This window comes from Engystomops pustulosus, chromosome 11 (assembly GCF_040894005.1).
Source record: "Engystomops pustulosus chromosome 11, aEngPut4.maternal, whole genome shotgun sequence".
In the NCBI taxonomy this organism is placed as follows: domain Eukaryota; kingdom Metazoa; phylum Chordata; class Amphibia; order Anura; family Leptodactylidae; genus Engystomops; species Engystomops pustulosus.
In genome coordinates this window covers 78,255,350-78,282,081 of record NC_092421.1, presented here as the reverse complement: position 1 = coordinate 78,282,081, position 26,732 = coordinate 78,255,350, and the positions used below count along the sequence as shown (strand labels likewise).

Here is a 26,732-nt window from a genome sequence, read left to right as displayed (position 1 = left end):
CGACTGCACCAGCAGCAGAATAGTGAGTGCAGCTCTGGGGTATAATACAGGATGTAACTCAGGATCAGTACAGGATAAGTAATGTCATGTATGTACACAGTGACTGCACCAGCAGAATAGTGAGTGCAGCTATGGAGTATAATACAGGATGTAACTCATGATCAGTACAGGATAAGTAATGTCATGTATGTACACAGTGACTGCACCAGCAGAATAGTGAGTGCAGCTCTGGGGTATAATACAGGATGTAACTCAGGATCAGTACAGGATAAGTAATGTCATGTGTGTACACAGTGACTGCACCAGCAGCAGAATAGTGAGTGCAGCTCTGGGGTATAATACAGGATGTAACTCAGGATCAGTACAGGATAAGTAATGTCATGTATGTACACAGTGACTGCACCAGCAGCAGGATAGTGAGTGCAGCTCTGGGGTATAATACAGGATAAGTAATGTCATGTATGTACACAGTGACTGCACTAGCAGCAGAATAGTGAGTGCAGCTCTGGAGTATAATACAGGATGTAACTCAGGATCAGTACAGGATAAGTAATGTCATGTATGTACACAGTGACTGCTCCAGCAGCAGAATAGTGAGTGCAGCTCTGGGGTATAATACAGGATGTAACTCAGGATCAGTACAGGATAAGTAATGTCATGTATGTACACAGTGACTGCACCAGCAGCAGAATAGTGAGTGCAGCTCTGGAGTATAATACAGGATGTAACTCAGGATCAGTACAGGATAAGTAATGTCATGTATGTACACAGTGACTGCACCAGCAGCAGAATAGTGAGTGCAGCTCTGGAGTATAATACAGGATGTAACTCAGGATCAGTACAGGATAAGTAATGTCATGTATGTACACAGTGACTGCACCAGCAGCAGAATAGTGAGTGCAGCTCTGGGGTATAATACAGGATGTAACTCAGGATCAGTACAGGATAAGTAATGTCATGTATGTACACAGTGACTGCACCAGCAGCAGAATAGTGAGTGCAGCTCTGGGGTATAATACAGGATGTAACTCAGGATCAGTACAGGATAAGTAATGTCATGTATGTACATAGTGACTGCACCAGCAGCAGAATAGTGAGTACAGCTCTGGGGTATAATACAGGATGTAACTCAGGATCAGTACAGGATAAGTAATGTCATGTATGTACACAGTGACTGCACCAGCAGCAGAATAGTGAGTGCAGCTCTGGAGTATAATACAGGATGTAACTCAGGATCAGTACAGGATAAGTAATGTCATGTATGTACAGTGACTGCACCAGCAGCAGAATAGGGAGTGCAGCTCTGGAGAATAATACAGGATGTAACTCAGGATCAGTACAGGATAAGTAATGTCATGTATGTACACAGTGACTGCACCAGCAGCAGAATAGTGAGTGCAGCTCTGGAGTATAATACAGGATGTAACTCAGGATCAGTACAGGATAAGTAATGTCATGTATGTACACAGTGACTGCACCAGCAGCAGAATAGTGAGTGCAGCTCTGGAGTATAATACAGGATGTAACTCAGGATCAGTACAGGATAAGTAATGTCATGTATGTACACAGTGACTGCACCAGCAGCAGAATAGTGAGTGCAGCTCTGGGGTATAATACAGGATGTAACTCAGGATCAGTACAGGATAAGTAATGTCATGTATGTACACAGTGACTGCACCAGCAGCAGAATAGTGAGTGCAGCTCTGGGGTATAATACAGGATGTAACTCAGGATCAGTACAGGATAAGTAATGTCATGTATGTACACAGTGACTGCACCAGCAGCAGAATAGTGAGTGCAGCTCTGGGGTATAATACAGGATGTAACTCAGGATCAGTACAGGATAAGTAATGTCATGTATGTACACAGTGACTGCACCAGCAGCAGAATAGTGAGTGCAGCTCTGGGGTATAATACAGGATGTAACTCAGGATCAGTACAGGATAAGTAATGTCAGGTATGTACACAGTGACTGCACCAGCAGCAGAATAGGGAGTGCAGCTCTGGAGAATAATACAGGATGTAACTCAGGATCAGTACAGGATAAGTAATGTCATGTATGTACACAGTGACTGCACCAGCAGCAGAATAGTGAGTGCAGCTCTGGGGTATAATACAGGATGTAACTCAGGATCAGTACAGGATAAGTAATGTCATGTATGTACACAGTGACTGCACCAGCAGCAGAATAGTGAGTGCAGCTCTGGGGTATAATACAGGATGTAACTCAGGATCAGTACAGGATAAGTAATGTCATGTATGTACACAGTGACTGCACCAGCAGCAGAATAGTGAGTGCAGCTCTGGGGTATAATACAGGATGTAACTCAGGATCAGTACAGGATAAGTAATGTCAGGTATGTACACAGTGACTGCACCAGCAGCAGAATAGGGAGTGCAGCTCTGGAGAATAATACAGGATGTAACTCAGGATCAGTACAGGATAAGTAATGTCATGTATGTACACAGTGACTGCACCAGCAGCAGAATAGTGAGTGCAGCTCTGGAGTATAATACAGGATGTAACTCAGGATCAGTACAGGATAAGTAATGTCATGTATGTACACAGTGACTGCACCAGCAGCAGAATAGTGAGTGCAGCTCTGGAGTATAATACAGGATGTAACTCAGGATCAGTACAGGATAAGTAATGTCATGTATGTACACAGTGACTGCACCAGCAGCAGAATAGTGAGTGCAGCTCTGGAGTATAATACAGGATGTAACTCAGGATCAGTACAGGATAAGTAATGTCATGTATGTACACAGTGACTGCACCAGCAGCAGAATAGTGAGTGCAGCTCTGGAGTATAATACAGGATGTAACTCAGGATCAGTACAGGATAAGTAATGTCATGTATGTACACAGTGACTGCACCAGCAGCAGAATAGTGAGTGCAGCTCTGGGGTATAATACAGGATGTAACTCAGGATCAGTACAGGATAAGTAATGTCATGTATGTACACAGTGACTGCACCAGCAGCAGAATAGTGAGTGCAGCTCTGGAGTATAATACAGGATGTAACTCGGGATCAGTACAGGATTAGTAATGTCATGTATGTACACAGTGACTGCACCAGCAGCAGAATAGTGAGTGCAGCTCTGGAGAATAATACAGGATGTAACTCAGGATCAGTACAGGATAAGTAATGTCATGTATGTACACAGTGACTGCACCAGCAGCAGAATAGCGAGTGCAGCTCTGGAGAATAATACAGGATCAGTAGTGGTGCAGATCTTCGCTGGTGACTGTGTGGGATATTACTATTTGTGTGTTACTTTCGTGCTGTGGTTTAGCGCAGTAGTTAATATTCACTTAATTCAACCCTGAATAATTGAATGTTGATGTTTTCGCAATCAATTACAAGCCTTTCCCTCACGTCACCATTGTTGTGCTTCAGCATCTTGAGAGGTGGCGCTGGATCTGGGCCTGTGTGATGGGGGTAGCAGTCCCCTCTGAGGTCAGCCTGGACCTCCGCGCTGCGCTGGTGTTTAGTATGTGTGTAAATGAGGAACAGCTGCTGCTGCAGGAGAGTCACAGCTGAGACCTCCCATTAAGCCGAATGAAACGGAGACACAATATGATGAAATATTAAAAGTCGTGCAGATGGGCGGCCGCCATTCAGGCAGATCAATGGCGTTTGTTTATATCAGCACTTTAGGTCCGTCTAATGAATACGGAGAAGAAAGCCGGCGCATCTATGCCACCCACCAGTCTGCCTCCCTGTATGGCACAGAGGACCTCATCCATAAATCATACAGACCAAATGGTCCTCCACCAGCACCGCACCACGTCTTGTTAGCATGATAAAAGGGGGGGGTGGATTTGTTTGGTGTAGTTTGAAGATAAAATCTCACATCTATAACAGGGATTCCCGACTGACAACTGTCCTCATTGTCCTGTCATCCTATGGAGCCAAACACAACCAAAATGCATCCAGACTCCACTTTCAGTAAATAATTGATATGGTTTGTGTAAGGAAAAAGTTATACAGTTTTCCAAAATCCTTTCTATACCAATTTGTCACGGTTTTCTAGATTTCTGCTTCCTGTCATGCTATAGAAAGCTTCCATGTTTGCTGCCAGTGCATAGAAATCTGTCCCTGGTCATGTGATGTCACACGGCTCATTAGTAGCACAGAGAGTGATCAGAGCTGCGCATCTGTGTGACATCACATGACCAGGGACAGGAAGTAAACATAGAATCTTTCTCTAGCAGGACAGCAAGCAGAGATCTAGGAAACCATGAGGAATTGATACAGAAAGTATATTGGAAAACTGTTTCATTTTACAAACAATATTAATTATGTGCTTAAAGTGGACAACCCCTTTAAACCCTTTACCAGTTATGTCACATGCCATACATGGTAGGGATGAAATAAGTTGTCATTACTCCTTCAAAATTTCATTCACCGGTTAAATAATTTTGCAGGGGCTTTTACCTATCCACCCCAGTATGTGGATGTAGGTAAGTATTTTGCCATTCAGAACTTTCATAAAGTTGGTTTCGGCCCCCAGAATTCCGTGGAACAATAACTGGAAGATACAATGTATGACACGGGGGTTTACTTTCTATCCTTGTGTCATGCACTGAACATCAAGCCTTGGATTAGGTATAACACCCCCCAGAAGACAGAAGCTTTCGGCTGTGCTGCTGCGGCTGGATGCCCTTGATCTAAGTATGTTGTGTATAAATCCATAGAAATCTAAATGTTTATGCCATACGTTTTGGATTCCCCGAATAGAACTTAGCAAGTCCATTACAGCCGAGGACTTCTGCTACTTTGTTGACAGTCTTACAGCACAATGTATGGGGGAGGGATTGGACCTCACCAATCAAAAGTTCTTGAATTCTGACTCAAAAGTTTTGTAAAACAATGGATGCACGTTTTAAAGAGGCCATACCGGCTAGTTCAGTTATCCCCAATCCACAGGACAGGGGATAGTAATCTGATTGGTGGCTCAGTGGTTAGCTCTATAGCCTGGCAGCGCTGGGGTCCTGGTTTAAAGTCCCATCCGGGTGAACATCTGCAAAGAGTTTGTAAGTTCTCACTATGTTTCCTCCGGTTTCCTCCCACACTCCAAAACATACTTGCAGGTTGATTAGATTGTGAGCCCCATGGGGACTGATTTGGCAAACTCTGCAGCGCTGCGTAATCTGTGTGCGCTATATAAAATAAAGAATTATTATTATTATTATTGTTTGGTCAGGGGTACGACTGCTGGGTCCCCTGTGATCGCTTGAATGGAACCCCAAGTAATTCAGAGAATGAGGGTCGTGTTCTTAATAATTGTCCCCTAACACCCCGTTCAATTGTATTGGATTGTGTTGTAAATTGCCGACCGCAGTGCTGGCCTGTCTCCAGCATTCCCTATCTATAGAAGAGCTGGAGATAACGGAGCATTGTGATTGGCTCCTGGCCGTAAACACAAGAATAGATAGAGCATGCTGTATAATACAGGTGCCATAAGTGTGTGGTCACCGTACCGCCCCAGGCGCCATAGCCGTCTATGGGGACGTGTATCCGGCTGTGTGAAAGCAGCCGACACATGGATTTTCATGAGGATTTACCGGTGGATTGTCAAAATTTCTTGTCATGTGAAAAAACTCAACCATGAAAATTAAGATGTTGTTTTATGAAGCTGAATTGTTTCAGAACATGGGCCGTGTGGAGCGACTCAACATGTCAACATTTTTAATCAGAAAATGTCCTTTCTAAAATCTCCCTCAAAGTTAGGTAAATATGACTCCTCTCAGCCCATCTTCACATGAGACGAGTCAAGCATAGTGGTTGCAGGAGTAGTGTCTCTTCCAAAGCCCCTATCTTTGGTTATACGGTAGCTAGAGACATGCTACCGGTGTCATAATAAAGACAAGAATCTCCTCTTTCTGCTCTGTTCTGTGCACTATAGAACTGGACATGCAGGCAGTTAGAAATAGATGGGAAGTGGATCTGCAGCTCACATTTCCATCTATGTCTTTTACTGCCTGTATTTCTGGTTCTTTAGCTGATAAAGCCATAAGCCAGATATGATCTGAAAGTCGAGATCCTTATCTTTAAAATGACACCAGAAGCATGTTAGGTGCTATAGAACCAAAGACACAGGCTTCTGAAGTGACACTACGCCCATGACTTATCTCATGTGAAAATAAGGTGAGAAGTGTCATATTTGCTTTTTTCAGAAGTAAACGGATGAGATTTCACATAAAAGGAAGAATTCTAGAAGGACATTTTATACCTTGGCTATGGGGCTTCGAGTTTAGTTGAGTAAATCCTGGTGATTGATTCTTTGTTAATGTGCTTGATATGCAGCGTGTGCCGCTCGGTGCTATGGACCGCAGTCTCACATCAGGGATATAGTAAGATTCCGCTCCCTCGGACACATTTGTGTGATCCCGGTTGCAGTTTATATATTTCGCAGTTTGCTCCAGCGCGACCGTATCGCGCCAGTGACACAAAGCGATGTCTCCTGATTGCAGAGCCGGCATGTGGCAGGGTGACATCTCCATCACCGGGGCATCTGCTCCAATCTCATTAGGCTTTCATGCGGCCGGATCATTATGCGGGGCAGAGCGCGCTGTTTGTTTTCGTTTCTCACACAATGTTCCGAGATGTAAACCGCGAGAAGGCGCGATGTACGTGTGGGGACCAGAGACTTACTGACAGATGCCGCAGCCTTCAGATGAATTTCTTATCTTTCTTACCTCCTTCAATGACTTGTACAAAATAGAAACCTTTTTCGTCTCATGGTAACGTAAATTTGAGCTTATGATAGTCTAGTTATTGGGGGAGGGGGAGTATGCGGTCTGATGCCTGGTTCCTCCGTCGTATAATTAGCATTGTATACATTTGTAGCATCTGTTTATAGTCTTACAGTCCGCACTTCCTCAGCATATTTTAGTTTAGATGGCTCCATTTCTAGCTGATTGCCCCCTCCAGTAAAATGAAGTTTTAATAATCTGCCACCTCCTTAAAGGGAACCTGACACCAGGATTTACTCCATTAAACTACTACCCCCCTCTGATAGGGGATGAAATGTTCTGAATTCCCTCTTTTATGTGAAATATCAGCCCTTTAACGGTAAAAGAAAATCTTCACCAATGTCAGCCAAATATGACTCTTCTGACCCCATATTTACATGAGACGAGTCAAGTTTAGTGGTTGCAGGAGTAGTGTCATTTCAGAACCCCATATCTTTGCTTCTATAGAACCTAGAATTTCCTGTTGCTTTTGACTTTGACCTATCAAAAGTAACAGGAATTTCTTCATATAGCACCTAGAAACATGCTGTTTGTGTCTTATTACAGATAAGAATCTTATCTTTCAGATATCACCAGGTTTCTGGTTCTGGGAGCTACAGAAGTTGACATACAGGCGGATAAAACATGAGCAGGAACTGGGTCTTTATCTACAGCTTGCCTTTCCAACAATGTTATTAGCTCAGGGGTGTAACTTGAGGGGGTGCTGATGGTGCGACCACCCTGGCTTAGGGGGCCCATCAGGTGTCACTTTCCCATAAGAGAAGACTAAAGCTATAAACCATACATTGTAGTCGGGGGTCTGGCACAGGCATTGCTTACCACAATGGTTCTGGTAGCTCACAGAACCATAAATCTGATCCATGTCTCTAGGTGCTATAGAACAGAAGATCGGGGCTTCTAAAGTGACACTATTCCTGCAGCCACTAAACTTGACTCAACTCATGTGAAAATGGGATGAGAAAAGTCATATTTGCATGACTTTGGATGGCATTTCACATAAAAGGGAGAATTATAGAAAGGACATTTCATACCCGACCTGAGGGGGTAAGTAGTTTAGTGGGTAAAGCTTTGTTACAGGTTCTCTTTAAAGGGATCTGTCCACAGTTTTAGGAATTGTCTCTGGAGAGATGTGTAATCATTCTGCAGCGTTAGTAGCAGCAGGTCTGTGTAAAATTAATTTATATTTCAGGATTGAAGAGTATCAAAGAGCATTGGGTGTGTCCTCACACTGCTGTACTCTTAGCTCTCTCCCCTCTGAGTAATAACTGAAGCAAGCTTGTGGTTGGACAATAAAGCAGTCACTAAAAACTGAGGGGAGTGTTTGTGGAGCAGCTCATGAGCACAACAGTGTGAGGACACTCTTCCGATGCTCCCAGTCCAATCCTGGAATATAAATCCATATTTCACAGTCCTGCTGCTACTAACAACACACACAAAGGTATAATTACACATCTCTCCAGGGAGAATACTTAAAACTGGCTGCAGAGTGCACAGCAGTGTGAGGACACTCTCTCCGTTCACTTGGAGAATCTACAATACTGGAATATAAATCCAAATTACACAGTCCTGCTGCTACTAACAACATACATTTCTGTATATCTGTGGATTAGTCAAGTGCAAACCATTTCTAAACTGTACATAAATGTTGCACACATCTTGTTGCTCATCTTCCTTTCTAATGATGAAGGTAAAGTCGTAAACATCTTCTGTTTCATCCCTTTCCGTGGGTTCTCGCTGCCCCTTTCCTGTTTCCGCTGTTGTCGTTTTTCTCTCTTAAATAGATTTCTGTATTTCTGGGTAAAACTGTATTTTGCTAAACATTTATGTTTGCAATTTAAAATTGCTCCGGAGGTGATTTCCTTTTTTTTACATTAAAGAAGAAAAATAATCCATACTAGAAGCTGAAAATCGCGTCCTGTCATTACCCGCTTCTTCATTCTCGGATAAATTATGGAAATGGTTTTTCTGTTGTGCACTCTGAAAGAGAAAATTGCTGGAGGTTATTGGGAGGTTTTATCTTTAAATCTTGCACAACATGCAAAGTGTGAGATAAGCGAACGTCTTGCTTAAAGGAACAGAACGATTCATACTGCCGAATGTTCTTCTTACCTGCAAATACTTAAAGGGAACCTCTCACCAGATTTTACCCCATTAAATTACTATCCCCCTTAGGTAGGGGATGAAAATGTCCTTTCTAGAATTCCCACTTTCATGTGAACTCATGTGACAGTGAGCAGAGAAGAGTCATATTTCACCAGAGATGAGTTAAGTTTACAAGCTACAGGTGGAGTGTCACTTCATACGCCTCCTTTCTTTGGTTCTTTAGGACCTAGAAACATGCTCTTGGTTTTATTTTAAAGATTTTACCCCATTAAATTACTATCCCCCTTAGGTAAGGAATGAAATGTCATTTCTAGAATTCCCACTTTCATGTAAAATCTCCTCCAAGTCATGTGACAGTGAGCAGAGAAGAGTCATATTTCACCTGAGATGAGTTAAGTTTAGAAGCTGCAGGTGGAGTGTCACATCATGCGCCTTCTATCTCCGGTTCTTTAGGACCTAGAAACATGCTCTTGGTTTTATTTTAAAGATGGGAATCTCATTTTCAGATCAGGCTTGTGGTTCTGTGAGCTACAGAACTGGAGATACAGGCAGTTAAAAGGCAATTGGGGTTTTTTTTCTGCTGCTTGGTTTCCAACTACGTTGTACTTTCAGTTTTGCAGATCATAGATGCTATCTGAAAGATGAGATTCTTATCTGTAAAATAGCACCGGAATCACTTAAAGATTTGTGGTTCTGTGAGCTACAGAACTGGAGATACAGGCGGTTAATAACAAATAGGATTTATTCGCTGCTTAATTTCTAATACGTTGTGTTTCCAGTTTTGTAGATCATATATTCTATCTGAAAGATGAGATTCTTCTCTCTAAAATGACACCAGCAGCATGTATCTAGGTGCTAGAGCATCGAATATGGGGGGCGTCTGAATTGACACATCCCCTGCAGCCAATAACTTGACTCATCGCAGGTTAAATATGACTCCTCTCTGCTAATTTGCATATGACCTTGGAGGAGATTTTTTTCTTTTATAGGTAAACAGGTGAGATTTCACATAAAAGAGGGAATTCTAGAACGATTTCAAACCCTACCTGAGGGGACAAGTAGCATAATAGGGTAAAATCTGGTGACAGGTTCCCTTTAACAATCCAAAGAGGTTTCCAATAAATAATGCATTTCTCTTGATGGGATGATATCACTGTCTGCACTCGTCATGTCTGGCCCCAGTTGTGTATACTCTTGCACTTTTCTCTTACAGGTCAGTCGGATCCTTCGAGCGCTCAGATCTGCAGTCTGTCTGTCGGCTCCTGTCCGGCCATGTGCACCTGTAGTAACGGCATTGTGGATTGTCGGGGGAAAGGTTTGACTGCAATCCCAGCAAATCTGCCAGAGACCATGACTGAGATGTAAGTGGGGGTCACCCTCACCCATGCGTTATTTCCTCCGGCTGTATCTCAGACAGGGGCTTATAGTATCTTAAAATTTGAAGAAATCCACCCATAGGTGTAACTTGAAGCTGCTGGACTACAGTGTAAAATATCTCCACAATTATAATGTAGCGTTTAATGTTTGCATGAGGCAGAGACGCCATATAATAGGGGGTGTCAGCCTCATGGTTGCCTTAAAAGGGCCGAATGTCATTTTATTACTGTACAATGTATCTACAGGTAAGAAAGCCATTTAGTAGTTACATTTACACATTATTACCAATACAATCAGCCACAAAGCTGCACGTATCGTTAAATAGTCACAGTGCCCCCACACAGCAGCCAATAGTCACAGCGACCCCACACAGCAGCCAATAGTCACAGTGCCCCCATAGAGCAGCCAATAGTCACAGTGCCCCCACACAGCAGCCAATAGTCACAATGCCCCCACACAGCAGCCAATAATCACAGTGCCCCCATAGAGCAGCCAATAGTCACAGTGCCCCCACACAGCAGCCAATAGTCACAGTGCCCCCACACAGCAGCCAATAGTCACAGCGCCCCCACACAGCAGCCAATAGTCACAGTGCCCCCACACAGCAGCCAATAGTCACAATGCCCCCATACAGCAGCCAATAGTCATAGCGCCCCCATACAGCAGCCAATAGTCATAGGGCCCCCACAGAGTAGCCAATAGTCACAGCGCCCCCATACAGCAGCCAATAGTCATAGTGCCCCCATACAGCAGCCAATAGTCACAGCGCCCCCACACAGCCGCCAATAGTCACAGCGCCCCCACACAGTAGCCAATAGTCACAGCGCCCCCATACAGCAGCCAATAGTCATAGTGCCCCCATACAGCAGCCAATAGTCACAGTGCCCCCATACAGCAGCCAATAGTCACAATGCCCCCACACAGCAGCCAATAGTTATAGTGCCCCCATACAGCAGTCAATAATCACAGTGCCCCCACACAGTAGCCAATAGTCACAGTGCCCCCACACAGTAGCCAATAGTCACAGTGCCCCCACACAGTAGCCAATAGTCACAGTGCCCCCACACAGTAGCCAATAGTCACAGTGCCCCCATACAGCAGCCAATAGTCACAGTGCCCCCATACAGCAGCCAATAGTCACAGTGCCCCCATACAGCAGCCAATAGTCACAGTGCCCCCATACAGCAGCCAATAGTCACAGTGCCCCCATACAGCAGCCAATAGTCACAGTGCCCCCATACAGCAGCCAATAGTCACAGTGCCCCCATACAGCAGCCAATAGTCACAGTGCCCCCATACAGCAGCCAATAGTCACAGTGCCCCCACACAGCAGCCAATAGTCACAATGCCCCCACACAGCAGCCAATAGTTATAGTGCCCCCATACAGCAGCCAATAGTCACAGCGCCCCCACACAGCAGCCAGTAGTCACAGTTCCTATTATTGGAGTACCCTAAGCCCTATGCTGCTCTCCACGGAAAGGAAAACATGTCAGATAACACCGAATTTGGCCCAGAGGCCTTGTGTCAGCCTATGGGCTCCTTATGACTCCTGTGCCAAAATGACACTGCACTTTCTGTACTCCCTCTGTACTTTCCTAGAAGGTAAAAAGCAACTTCTAAGAAGACTTCTGAGGACATCCCTTGTCCATATGTATGAGAGATGTCCCAGATGGTATAGCATAGCACCTGTCCTGAAGGATGATGGATTTACATATAAAAAATATTATATATGTATACCATAATTTAAAAAATATTATATATATATATATATATATATATTTTATTTTGCAAAAACCTATGGTCATAGCATTTACATACTTATATTTCAACAACCTTTTTATGCAAATTACCGTAAGTCCAATGATGCCATTTTTATGCAATATTAGAATATTGCATAAAAATGACATCATTGGACTTAATTTACTATTCTGCTATGCCGGTAAAGATTTCCTCATCACATAATAGCCCCTGGAGCCCGCGTGGACACTTGCTGTAGACGTGCGTCTGTGTCTCCTATGCCCTGGAGACTAAACGCTGGACCCTTGTGAATGAGCATCCGTGCGCCCCTCCATGTGTTACCCTGTGTCAGACATGGCTCCTTCCTGCAATCACCGCATGGCACCGCGTTACAGCTGATCTCATCCAATGTCCGCTCCTCCTGGGGGAAGAAAGAAATGACTTCAGTAAATCCGCAGCTGCTCTCCAAAAAGCCGGAAGACTCAGCGGAGCTGAAAACATTCCACACGCTTTGTTATAACACCAAATCATTACACAGGCTCCTGCTGGCATCCACTAAGTGTAATTGATGGAGTGTTAACTCGGGTCATTCTGCTTCACGTGCACAGCTGACAGGTCACTTCTCCTCTACCTCTCAATCCAGGGACACTTAGCAAGAAATATTAATTAGGAGATCCCGGGGGTCTTATTCCAGCTCTCAGAAGGTCACATTCAGAAGCCGGCGGACAGGGCACGTAATAACAGTGGAGGAGAAAAGGCAAATTAAAGCTAAAATTAGACAATACTGAATAACACCTAGTAATAATGTGTCACATTATGTCGTTCCTTTATGCAAAATGTGAATACGCAACCTTTTTTTATTTTTAACCAAAACAACTACATAGTACACAGATCTATCCCCTGCAAACATCACCCCATGCTCTGTAGCAAGCAAGCGCCAAAATCCTATATGCATCTAACTGGAGATTTCATATTTATTGGTTTATTGTGTTTGTATTTGTATTTATTGTGTTTTTCTTTCTGATATCACCTATAGTAATATTGTGTATTTTTTATGATATTTTTGTACTGTACCATGTATCAATTTATAGTATTGTAGTATGGTGATTGGACTCTGTAAACGTGTATAGGTCATGAACATTAGTAATCCAGTAAATCACTTTAATGGATATGAGTGTGTATCTATATATATATATTGTGTGTGTATGGTATATATGGGCCATAGAGTGTAATGTGATGTAGAAGCAAGTTGCAAAATTATATTTAAATGAATACAAAATGTAATGTGACTTTATAAATCTGCAATTGTGACCCGAGTTCTATGTTTGTAGACGTTTGGAGCTGAATGGGATCAAGTCAGTGCCGCCCGGAGCCTTCTCACCATATAAGAAGCTACGGAGGATGTAAGTACATGACACATGATACTTTTCTATTATTTGTTGCAGTCCCTCATATAAGTCTCAATAGGGTCTGCATGAAACTGACTAAGAAATCTCTGGTTAAGAGGTAAGTGAAAAGATTATAAATCATAAATACAATAAAACACACGCAGCCACCTGCAGCCTGCAATGTATTGTGATACCCGCAGGCTACAGCAGCCGAACAGTGCAAACCCATGATCTGAAAAAATTACCTTTATCCCAAAATACATAAATGAAAATCTATCTAGATGTATGCAAACACACAATAGTTTTGCAGTAGTGTGCTAAAGGTGAAAGTATTCTACTGTACAGTATTACTACGTCACATGCACCATGCACCCTGCGAAATGGGTCGTTACTGTGTTGAACTGGTCAGCAAATTACTGTCTATAATAGTACGTTGTGCGGGCTGCTAAGCCATAGGGTCCTAACAGTATCACTGGCTTCTAGATTCTGAAAACCAAGAAGGCCCAAAGGCTACTGTGACAATGAATCATCTCAAAGTATTGTAAATGATTAGTGCGGGTCTCATTATAGATTTTGACTTTTGGGCCCAGGAGCTATGAGCTTTTGGGCCTATGAGACACTGTGTACTCCATGAGACAAAGGAATTGTAGCCATATAACAGCGGTGGGGAACCCTATGGAACAGGTGCCAGAGGTGGCACTAAGAACCCTCTCTTAGGGCACACCGGCTCCTCAGACAGGGCTCAAGGCCTCCCAGACAGCCCAGAACATGCCGAGCTCAGCGCTATTTTAATGCAACACACAACAAGCTGCCTGGGACTACAAGAGGATTGAGCAAACGGGGTCAGATTATCATTTGAACCCCTACTTTGGGCCCTGCAATCCTGTTTGGAGGGCCCTGGAAGAAAACTACAATGATAATCTAAATTTCCCTTCCTACTTGTTGAATGTTGTATCTTTGTGTCCTCCCGATGCCCGTGTTCCTCCACCAAATATGTGAAGCCTCTGGTCACAGTTCTCTGTATTTCATTACTTATGTTTATTTTCACCCTATAATGAATCTATTTCTCTTTTCCAGAGACCTGAGTAACAACCAGATCTCCGAGATTGCCCCCGATGCCTTCCACGGCCTCCGCTCACTTAATTCCCTGTAAGTTGGATTTTTCGGAAGGTGCAAAATGAAATTACCCTGAGATTGCGTCTCACAAATCTGGAATACATGAGCTCATGCTGCCTCTGCTCCGCAGATCCTCACTTATGTATTGCAGATTTTAATGCGATTTCCATTTAAGAATTGCATTATGCCCCTCTATTAAATGGCGAGTGTTTTACACTGGGAAAATAAATATCCGCTATCAGTGGCCGCTGCTCTCACGGTGACGGCATAAACCCATTTCCTCGGGAGAGGGGCTTTAATGCAATGATGTTTGGGATGGCTGCTCGGGAAAATGTGAATTTTAATGTGACCGTCTCACTGTGGGCTGAAAATTGATGAGATTCGGCAGCTTTTGCCTTTCATGTTAATTAGAACTTCATGCAGAGGAAACGTAATTAAGAAGTCTGCAAAAAAAAATGTAAAAGAATTACTCCGGGATTTAGGAACCTACGAAAACGAGCTTGAAGAAGCACTTTATCTTGATTGGTTGTAATGTGACTAATGTATTATTGTGCGACGCTTCGAGGGGAGAGAAGGAAATTATTAACATCATTGAAAACGCACAATCAATTAATTTCACATATAACAATGGTGGAGATTCTTGTACATACAATTTATATCTCACGTCTGTCTCGGATGGAGGAAGGAATATATCAGGCTGGATCGGGCATTATATTAATAGTGTGGCTGATCCATTATTCCTTTGTCCATTATATGAGTTTATGGAGACCCGTGAAAAACAGATGGAAGACCAATGCAATTTGGCTGTGAAAGCATGGGCATTAAAGGGAACCTGTCACCAGGTTTTACCCCATTAGACTACCAGACCCTCAGGGGGTGCAAAGTCCTTTCTAGAATTCCCTCTCTTATATGAAATTTGACTCGATTACTCTATATGAAATCTCTGCCTAAGTCATGTGACAATGATCAGAGAACAGTCATATTTCACTTGAGATTAGTCAATTTTAGAGGCTGCAGGGGGAGTTTCAGTTCAGAAGCCCCTATCATCGGTTCTATAGCACCCAGATAAATACTTCTGGTTTCATATTAAAGATAAGAATTTCATCTTTCTGATGACATACACACAGGCTTGTGGTTCTGTGAGCTACTGAATCGAAGATGCAGGCAGTTAAATACATAGTAGGAAATTAAGCTACAGATAAAAATGCAGTTCCTGCCTTTTTCTTTACTGTATCCCTGACTGTGTAGCTCACAGAACCACAAGCCTGTGTGTATGTCATCTGAAAGATTATATATTTTTTTATCTTTTAATATGAAACCAGAAGCATGTATCTAGATGTTATAGAACCGAAGATAGGGCTTTTGAACTGACACTCCAACTGCAGCCTCTAAAATTGACTCATCTTAGGTAAGATAAGACTTTTCTGCTTATTTCCACAAGTTTGGAGCTAAGTTTTTCACAATAAAAAGAATTCTAGAAAGGGCAATGCATCCCCTAGCTGAGGGGATATAATGGGGTCAAATCTGGTGACAGGTCCCCTTTAATTTTAGGAAGGAGTTTCTTGCGATCAAATTTGCATTGTCTGGTGGAAAAACACATGTACTTGTACCTGATCGCAAGCTTTTAGGTCTAAACGCAATTGTGATTGGATGAAGCTCCTCCCCATTATGCCTAAACTGTTTCTAAACACAATTCAAATGCAGTGTGTGAACGCGGCCTAAGGCTCCTTCTACATTGTGTTCAGTGGTTAATCAAATCAACAGGGGAATTAAATCTTTGTGGCACTTTATAGCAACATCCCTGCAATTTGTATGGCAAGCAAAAGTGCCATGAAGCCATATAGTTGCATCACATTTTCGTCATGCTGTACTCTCACTCTCCGGCCAGTAGATGGCAGTATACAAGGCCCTGCACCAGAGATGTGATCATTAGATCTACGATGGATATTTACATCCAGAATGTATTAATTAGCAAATCTAAAATTAGTGATTTTCCTGGACTGTTCACACATGTATTAATAGATCCTGGCAGATACCATTTATCTGTTGTGTTCAGCTCACACGGCGTCAAGTGAAAGCAATTATCATTCACCACGACAGGTACCTTTGACCGCTCAATAATTTGTTAATCATTTCGTTTCCCACCCGGATGATAATCGCAGCGTGATTGCAGAAATTTTAAGTCTTAATTCTGAGATTTCAGTGCGTTCAGTCCAATTAATCAGAATTTGATATAACAGGTTATGATGGAAATGAACGCAGGGCGGCTCTTTCCTCCCATTAATTACTACAAATCAGAGGCTTTTTTTTATCTCGCCATTAATTGAATCTACTGATTTGCAAGCAGAAACGTTATAAAGCTGCACTATAGCTCCCCAGCTGGTGTGGCACTACAACTCCCAGCATGTCTGAACATTAGGCCAACTACAGAAGAGCCCCTGGTTGGTGGTCACTGCTCTGTATCCATGGTTGGTTTTGTTATGACACTACAACTCCCAGCATGCTCTAACAATCTGTCATGACCAGTTCCCATGATAGTAAAATTGTTTTTTTTCCTCTTTTTCCAGGGTCTTGTATGGCAACAAGATTACAGACCTTCCTAAAGGTGTGTTTGGTGGTCTCCACGCCTTGCAGCTTCTGTAAGTAAGGATTTATCTGTGTTTTTCTTTGCATGCGTATAACATATATGTGTGTGTGTGTATAATATATATATATAAAACAATGTATATATTATACATAATATTATCCAAGAATTGAGAGGCTCAGGATCCTGTTTTTTCTCCATTTGCCTCCAGAAATGATGGCATCTGTCTGGTGTCATTTTAAAGAGATATTATCACTGTGGAAGGTGCAGATTTTACTGCTCATTCAGCAATGTGATATCTGTGGCAAAATCTGGAACAAAGGCAGATCAATGATACAGGGCTTGCGCTATAATACAGATACAGAACATCCCCTATTTACAGGATAGGTCATAGGTGTTTGATGCAGGACCTGCAAAAGTATCCAAAAGTCTTCTGAAGTGCCCCATACTGTATGTAGTGCAGGTGCTGTACACAGACGACCTCCTGCCCCACCATACAACGGAGGCCACGTTCACACGTTACGCGTTTTGCAACGAGGAGGAGCTACTCCCCAATGCAGATGGGTTTAGACCTAAACGCTTGCGTTCTGGAACTGGCAGGATGTTATTTGCCAATTAACAAGGCACATATTTCTACTTCCCCAACGCGAGCTTTTAGGTCTAAACCCATGGGGGTTCGGGAGATCTTCCCTATTCAAGGGCAAGATGTGAATAGCACCTAAAGAAACTACTAATCGAGCAGGATCCTTATTCTTAGTGTTCCCAATGACTGTAATGTAATATAGTTGTATATGTCCCCTATGATTTGTAAAGGGCTGTGGAATTAGATGGCGCTATATAAATAAAGATTATTATTATTATTACTAATTGTGTATGTGCACCCGTGCTACATTCAATATGTATTTTCAGTCCACTATTTCTCCTGAAATCTTGGGGTCATGCATACGACTTTATGCTTCTTCTGGACCAAGCACACAACCTGATTGAGAAGGAGTAGGGGTGAGCGCTCCTTACCCCTCTCCATAGAAAGATGAGCGACCACACCCCAAATCCATCCAAAAATAGGACCCGCAGCCCGGACTTGGCAGAACTACAGTCTGTTTGCAGCTGCAGTCATATTACAGTGTCTGACCGAAGCTCCAAACCCTGTAATACCCTATACAGTACATAAGAATATCCCATAGGTCCATATTACAGCGCATGTCAGCACAAGCTGCCCCTATGTCTATCCTGCATGCAATTCTGGATCTTGAAAAAAGACATAGGACGTAAAACTTCTAATAGAAATGACTGCAGAAATGTAATTGTGTAATAAATTGATTAGCTTTTTCGATTATTCATCCTGCGTTCCTCTAGACCCTCCCCTGCTGAGAAGAGGAAAGATTGTCATTGCATATATGTTTTATGTTACTGGAGTTTTACATTTCCGATAAGACGTATGTAATGTGGGTCACTCAGAGAGTGATTGATTATCCTGGAGGCTTAGATGACTTGATATCACTGCAGTTGTAATGTTGGGGCTGGTTAGACTTCTAGTGATTCTCTGTTTTCACCTCTTCTCAGACTATTAAATGCCAACAAGATTAACTGCATCCGAGCCGACACCTTCCAGGACTTGCAGAATCTTTCTCTGCTCTCGCTGTATGACAACAAGATCCAAAGCTTGGCTAAAGGAACCTTCGCCGCCCTCCGTGCCATCCAGACTTTGTGAGTAACATCAAAGCAAGTAATATTAGCCAGGATGTGGCATTGGTAGCCTTGGTAAGCCATACTGACTGTAACACACTGTAGTACAGTGATGGCGAACCTTTTAGAGCCCGAGTGCCCAAATTTCACCCAAAAGCCACTTATTTATTGCAAAGTGCCAGCGTTCTTTGACAACTTTCAGTCGTTCAGCCTCCTAAAGACACCAACGCAGTTGAAAGGAGGAGGGCAAATTGCCTATCATTGTAGGAAGATTCTCCAGGAAGATTCTTTGAGTTCTGTCTGGTGAACTTCATGCTGGGTTGATGGCCTGGGTGCCCACAGAGAGGGCTCAGAGTGCCGCCTCTGGCACCAGTGCCATAGGTTCGCCACCACTGCTGTAGTACATGTAGCACCAGGACCAGCACGGTGGCTCAATGGTTATCACTACAGCCTTGCAGCGCTGGGGGCCCGAGTTCAAGTCCCAGGGTCAAAATCTGCAAAGATGTTCTCTGCGTGTTTGCGTGGGTTTCCTCACACACTCAAAATTGCAGACTATTTTAAGCTCAGGGGTCCATACTCCTAGTAGTCAAAACTGCAAGTAAATCAGAGTGCCATCTTGGTAGGAGTGCTGCAAAAATAGAAAAAAAATGTAAAAACCACTGGACACATTGGGAATTTATCATACACTGGTGCTTTATGCATATTCTAAAACCTCGCCCCTCGGGGGCCACCGGAGGCATCAAGGGGCTCCGGCCTCTTGTTGTATACAGCGGGCGGCTGCGTTGGCCAGGGATGATTTGCCTGGTGTAGATTTCAACTGTTCAGCCTGAATGATTGCTGGCTGTAGCCAGTGTGAAGGCAGGAGCGCCCCGCCCACTTCACCACTGGCCACGCCCAATTGGCAATCACAGTGCTTGGCAGTTCGGGAATAACCATTATTACATCATTGAATTGTATTAAGTGGTACCGCACTAGTACCCTGGGGATTCACATTTTCTGCCCCTCTGATAATCCAATACTGACTGTGTTTTGTGTTTCTTTTGCTTATAAAGACACTTGGCTCAGAACCCTTTTATCTGTGACTGTAATCTCAAGTGGTTGGCAGACTTCCTAAGAACCAATCCCATAGAGACCAGCGGTGCCAGATGTGCCAGCCCTCGCCGACTCGCTAACAAACGTATCGGACAAATCAAGAGCAAGAAGTTCAGATGCTCAGGTACCTGCACATTAACCACATCACTGCCTGCAATACGTGTTAAAGGGGTTGGACAAAGATCAGAAACGTATGGCTGCTTCCTTCCAGACACGGCAAAGCTGAATGGAAGGGAATAGAGCGGAGGTGTAATACCACACATGGCCTGTAGACCGGGATAAAAAGAAGCCATGCTTTTCTAATCTTGCCTCACCCCTGACCCAACAACTATACAAAAAAAGAATGAAACCGTAATACACAAACCTCATTGTGATCATTTCTCTTTCTTCTCCACAGCAAAAGAACAATACTTCATTCCAGGTACGTCTGGATGAATAGACATTTATGTTATTTTGCATTCACCTGATTAGTTCTTTATGCAAAAGGAAGGCAGAAGAGGATTGTACAATGCTGTAGTGGCTCCTTAAGGGGCTTCTATGGAAGGAGACCCCCATATATAGCACCCTGATTAGGACACAAACAGGAGTTGTCTTCATGTGACAATATCTTTCATTAGTATCATATATTTAGTTAATATTCCGCTGTATATCCTGCAGGGAACTATATAAACTGATAGCCACATATTATCCGGAAGCCGTAACCAAGTACAAACAAATGCAGCATCGACCCCTTTAAGACCTTGATTTGCTGTCCTATCATTTACACTATTATGTGCCCCCAAAAGTATCTGAACATATGCTACAAAAAGAAAAAATGTAACTAATGAAGTGGAATATAGTAAAGCCCCAAACACACAACAGTATCGGGGGTCAGTAATGTGGCCAGATCACGGCCCCCATAGAGGTTTATTACACCCGGTCACAGTGCTGCAAAGTATAGAGCAGGTCCTTTTCTTTTGACCAATTTTCGGCACAGCCCTCACCTTCCTGTGGAGATGGGAGGGTTCAGCAGGGAGCCCCCATTCCCCTATTGCACGTGTGCTACAACTGGAATCTGGCCCATGTGCAGCACACAATTTGTGTGCATGAGGCCTAATATTAAAGAGTTACACCACGTGAGATTTGATACCATTTATTTCCCTCTTACAGGAACAGAGGACTTGCAGCTCAGCAGTGAATGTAACAGCGATGTCGTGTGCCCACCCAAGTGCAGATGTGAATCCAACGTGGTGGACTGTTCCAACCTCAAGTTATCGAAAATCCCAGACCGCATCCCACAGTCTACAGCTGAGCTGTATGTATGGCAACTATCCCTACTAATATGTAGCAATCCCATCATCAACTACCAAACCCTGACATGCAGTATATAAAGACAGATATCATGCAAACAGTGATATACCATATACTGGCTCCAAGATCTAGCCGTCATCTGTACTTCATATTCCCCATGTTTTTATACTTTTTATAGAATCGCTGCTGTGAGTTATATAGTATTTTGTAAACTTTCAGGCGCTTGAACAACAATGAGATCTCCACTTTAGAAGCTACTGGACTGTTCAGGAAACTTCCTCACCTCAAAAAAATGTAAGTAACTCTGTCAGTGAAACTGGCACAAAGGGGCCTAAATAGGAGAGACAGGGCCCCATAATAGGCTTCTGAATGGGGGCCCCTTCTCACTTATAAAATATACGTATTTGTATACACACACATTTATACACTCATATATATAGCATATACACACATACAGAATAATACAGTATATATACACACACCATACATTGTATACACATACAACATATATACATCACAGATACAGAATATGATTTTATATACACATAATGTACAATGTGCAGCATAATATGTATATAATGGTGCACATCATCCACTAGATGGTGCACTAGAATGAACGTCTTTGGCACTTACACATGTATTTATGAAGTGTTTGCACCTGTTTTGTGTCCGAAAAAACAGAAAAAAAATGTCACCTAAAGGGGCTGTTACTGCTTAGTCCGAGTTTGGAACACATTTAATGCAGAGACTTGACAGAATTGTGTTCCACGCTCTATGTTAAACAAAATATGCTGCACACATCCCGAGCAGTGCAGGGGGCGCCAGTAGTCATTAATCTGCTGCACATTAGTGAGGAAACTGCACATAGCACAGATTACAATACTTTTGATAAATCTGGGCCACTATCAGTGGCTCAGTATTTTGGGATTACTGTCCTCGTCATATACACATGACATTAATCAAACAAAGCACTTTTAAACAACTCTCGTGCTGTACTTGACTATAACCTAAAATCTACCATCAAAATCCATCCTGATAAACCGGGGACATTACTCTTAGATCCAGGCACCGGGCAGTGCTGAGAGTGCAAGGGTAGGCAGTGTATCTTCAAGCTTATTGGTATAATTATAAAAGTTGATATTAGTAGGAAGGAGGCCATGGGTAACATATACAAGAAGATACCACAGTGTAACATCTCACTTCATTTGCCCCATTGTATTTTCCCAGTAAGCCAGTACTGTAGCTCCTTCCCTTTCTGGATATTTAGGGTCTCGGAGGTCGATACCTCGCCAATTGCCATCACTTTTTCATTAAATATTAGTCTAGTTCAGCTTGTGTCTTAGAAACACTATATGGCAGCTTTGTCAATGTATATAAAGGAATGACACCAGGATGAGGACACAACAAATGCATGTATATAAGTTTTATATCTTTAACAGCAACCTGAGCAACAACAAGATTTCGGAAATTGAGGATGGGGCGTTTGAGGGTGGGGCTTCGGTGAGCGAGCTACACCTGACAGCCAATCACCTTGAGTCTGTACGAAGTGCCATGTTCCGGGGGCTGGAAGGTCTAAGAACATTGTAAGTAGAAATCCGATTTTGATAACTGATGATATTCACGTCTGTGACGTCCTCTCTGCAGACTACACTGCAACATGGCTGGTTTTGTACACAGCAGCAATGTTGTCAGTGTGAACGGAGCCTTACACATGGCCAATGGTTTATGTTAAGGGCAACAATTTTTTTGGTATTCAGTTTAAAAAATTATTTTCCAGTTGTGGCTAGCCTGTGGCTCTCAGAGCCCTCTCTGTGGGCATCCAGCCCATCACAGCCTTTGCCAGATGTGCCTCCTACTGCAGTCTGTGGAAACCCAGGATGTGCCGCGCTAAGGGCTATTTTAAAGTGTCACATCCTTTGGCTGTCTGGGACTACTGGAGGAGGGACATGGTGTGGACACAGCTGGGTTAGCATTGAAGCTCCTGCTCCGGGCCCCTGGTTCTTCATGTTCTTGAGAACCTGGATGGAAGCTGCAATCTAAATGTTTCCACCTTCTTTCTACTGTATGGATGTCCTCAAGACACTGATACGATTGAAAGCTGTGATGGGACAGAGTTGTAAAATAAGTTACTGCTTAAAGGGGTTGCCCACTTTCAGCAATTAATTGATATTGTTTGTGTAATGAAAAGTCATATAATTTTCCAATATACTTTCTGTAGCAATTCCTTATGGTTTTCTAGATCTCTGCTTGCTGTACTCCTATAGAGCTTCTACATTTAGTCCCAGTGGACAGAAATCTGTGATGGACATGCAGGCGCACAAGCCATTATTATCACAGACCGTAATCAGAACGTGTGATAATAACACGGCTCGTGCACCTGAGTGTCCGTCCTAAGACCATGGATAGATTTCCATCCACTGGAAGTAAACATAGAAGCTTCTATAGCAGGACAGCAAGCAGAGATGTAGAAAACCATAAGGAAACCATACAGAAAATATATTGGAAAATTGTATGACTTTTCCTTACACAAAGAATGTCAATTATTTGCTGAAAGTGGACATCCCCTTTAAATTGCCATGTTGTCACTTTGCAATAAATAAGTGGCTTTTGGCTTTAGTTTGGGTTTCTAAAAGGTTCATCCTTGTGCTCTGTAGTGTAGATTGCTGGAGGCGGTGGATGATCTCCGCTATTCTCATTGATAACACTGTGCTTATATTTCCTCTTTTATAGGATGCTGAGAAATAACAAGGTGAGCTGTGTCCACAACGACAGCTTCACCGGACTCCGGAACGTGCGACTCCTGTCCCTGTATGACAACCAGATCAGCACCATCACTCCAGGAGCGTTTGACACTCTGCAGTCCCTCTCCACTTTGTGAGTAGATATGGAGATATATCATCTGTAAGAGTCTTATTTGGGGCCAAATCAAGGTTTGTGCAAAACCCTGGGGTCCTCGCTTTTCTTCACATCAGAAAAAAAAACGCAAAGTAGTAATATACTATATATAGGTCTATACTATACTAGGTCTATGTGTGTAATATCTGACACGTAACCCAGGCAAGTGAACCAAATGATTCTTCTCCTATCCTCATAGTGCAGAAATGTTCTGCGTGGGCAATGATCTCTGGCGTAGATTTATGGGGCATATTTTAACCGCACATTTCACCCCACTTGTTTAGCTATGAAATCCGCAGGTAATACAATGTGCAGATAGTATTCAGAATTCAGACATAACCCAAATCTTCCATCTTGCACTGGGTTCGCCAAATAATAGCCATAGACTGCACCAGCCATATTAATAATCCTTATCTTAGTGTCCAGATTGTATTTTCTTTTTTTTTTTGTAGCCATTTTGAGACTTTTTGTAGCCTAAGGCATTGATAGAAAATTCATACATCTTCATATTGTAGTGTCAAATTGTAGAGAATGTTATAGACCGACTAAGGCCAGTAGATGGCGATGCAGAGTTTTATCTTTGGGAAGTTGCATCTAAAGAGGATTTCTGAGGATCCGCTTTCTCCATACAATCTCACACCCGTACAGCAGAGTGTAAACTGTATGGTTTTGTATTGTAGATTTAAAGGGAGCCTGTCACCAGGTTTTACCCCACTAGACTACTAGTCCCCGCAAGTAGGAGATGTAATGTAATTTCTAGAATTCCCTCTTATTTTAAATCTCACCCGTCTACTTATAAAACTCTTTTCCCTTCATTTTCAGATAAGTCAAGTTTAGTGGCTGCAGGGGTAATGTCACTTCAGATGCCCCTTTAACACTGATTTTCTATCATCAATTTCCATTGGTGTAGTAGAAAGTGTTTCTAGAGATCAATGTTCTCTTGGGGAGGGGGGTGAAGACTTAGTTCATTCACCTTTTTCGTTGTCATGCTAGAAAGGGCCTTGTTAGATCTAAGCTTAAAGGAAACCTACCATGAGGAAAATACACTCAGAAGTAGATGTGTTGGTAGATTCCTCCTCTGCCCTAATCTGTAATGTAATAATCCTTCAACCCAACTTGTTAAAAACTTTATTTTAGTAATATGTAAATTACCTGCAGAGGCTACTGGGGCGTGGCCTAAGCTTCCAGTGCCCGCCCAAGCTAGTACACGCCCGAGTAGCCTCTGCAGATAAAAACTTTATTTTAGTAATATGTAAATTAACAAATTAGGTTCCAAAATTATTAAATTTCAGATTAGGGCAGAGGCAGCCAGGAGCGATCTACCATCACATCTACTTCACGTTAATACCTCATGATAGGTTTCCTTTAACAAATAAGTGCTCCCCCAGTGTAATGACTATTATATCATATTATATCTCTGTAGGAACTTGCTGGCTAATCCTTTTAACTGCAATTGCCAGCTGGCCTGGCTTGGCGACTGGCTGAGGAAGAGGAAAATTGTCACTGGAAATCCTCGTTGTCAGAACCCGGACTTCCTGCGGCAGATCCCGCTTCAGGATGTGGCCTTCCCAGACTTCCGATGTGAAGACGGTAGGTTACAGGTGTCAACAGGGCCGTGCATGCTTAATATGTCCAATATACTATGAAACACAAAGTGATGGTGGACTAGACTGCATCATTTCCGCCTCCACTCCTGTACATTTTATACCTGCAGTGCCTGGTACCACAGCTCCACTTCTATTCAAATGAATTGGACCTAGTCTGCTGGCACCAACCCTATGCAGGGAACAGAACCTTTTGCTGCCTGTTATATGCACTTGATCCCCACTAATAGTATCCGTTCTGTATCAGAATGGACTCAGGAACCATAAATCCCCCTTGATGTACATCCTGCTATAAACCTGATGCAGACGGAGCCTTAGACAGATCAGAACATCTTATCGGTACATTACATAGAGTGAGGCTACTGACCATCACTTCTGTGAAGGCCCAAATTAATTTCCAAGAATATCTATTTGATGATCTTTAATTTACACCCGTAGGTTCTTTTGTAACTGCACTCAAATAGTATTGAGGGTGGCAATTATTCGGCATACAGCGCATGCTGACAGCGAGGCCGCCGCACATGACCAGGTTCTTGCCGGTAAGATGTAATCATTTTTAATTTACCTTTTACTCCTCTTATTATCTCCGCAGGACAAGAAGAGCTGAGCTGTGCTCCACAACCGCAGTGTCCGCAGGAGTGCACGTGCCTGGACACCGTGGTGCGCTGCAGTAACAAACACCTGTTATCACTGCCTAAGGGTATACCAAAGAACGTCACCGAATTGTAAGTCTCATCCGCTTCACTGACACAAAGAACAATGCTTTCAGAAATGTTTCAATCTGCCTCCGATTTCTGAATAGGATTTTCAGAGATCTCTGTAGATTCTGCAGGAACGGGTTCATGTATGGATTTTCACCTGCACCTTTACCGTACAACAGTAGAAAGTATGCTGTGGTTAAAGGGATATTCTGGGTTTGAAAACCTGATCTGCAAACCCTAAGATAGATGACAACACGCACCTGCCATTGTTTCCTATAGCAAGTAGTGGAGGCAACCAGCAACATGTGGTTACTCTGCCTCAGACACTTGTATGTTACACATTAATTATTTTATTTATAGGTTGTTAACCCACTCTTAGCCAGGGCTGCCTTCT

The 26,732-nt window shown here is 42.9% G+C and overlaps 1 protein-coding gene across 3 annotated transcripts in view; it reads left to right on the top strand.

The window, feature by feature from the left end:
• The window catches only part of SLIT1 (slit guidance ligand 1), a 247,857-nt gene that overhangs the window by 185,299 nt on the left and 35,826 nt on the right, over positions 1-26,732 (top strand). For all 3 annotated transcript variants that reach the window (XM_072130996.1, XM_072130997.1, XM_072130995.1), the window contains 13 exons: positions 10,081-10,228; positions 13,314-13,385; positions 14,448-14,519; positions 17,054-17,125; positions 18,634-18,777; positions 19,809-19,972; positions 20,246-20,269; positions 20,998-21,142; positions 21,358-21,432; positions 22,578-22,721; positions 23,869-24,012; positions 25,457-25,623; positions 26,230-26,362. In XM_072130996.1, the coding sequence (XP_071987097.1) occupies positions 10,081-10,228; positions 13,314-13,385; positions 14,448-14,519; positions 17,054-17,125; positions 18,634-18,777; positions 19,809-19,972; positions 20,246-20,269; positions 20,998-21,142; positions 21,358-21,432; positions 22,578-22,721; positions 23,869-24,012; positions 25,457-25,623; positions 26,230-26,362 (1,504 nt within the window). The remainder of the gene's footprint in view (positions 1-10,080; positions 10,229-13,313; positions 13,386-14,447; positions 14,520-17,053; positions 17,126-18,633; positions 18,778-19,808; positions 19,973-20,245; positions 20,270-20,997; positions 21,143-21,357; positions 21,433-22,577; positions 22,722-23,868; positions 24,013-25,456; positions 25,624-26,229; positions 26,363-26,732) is intronic.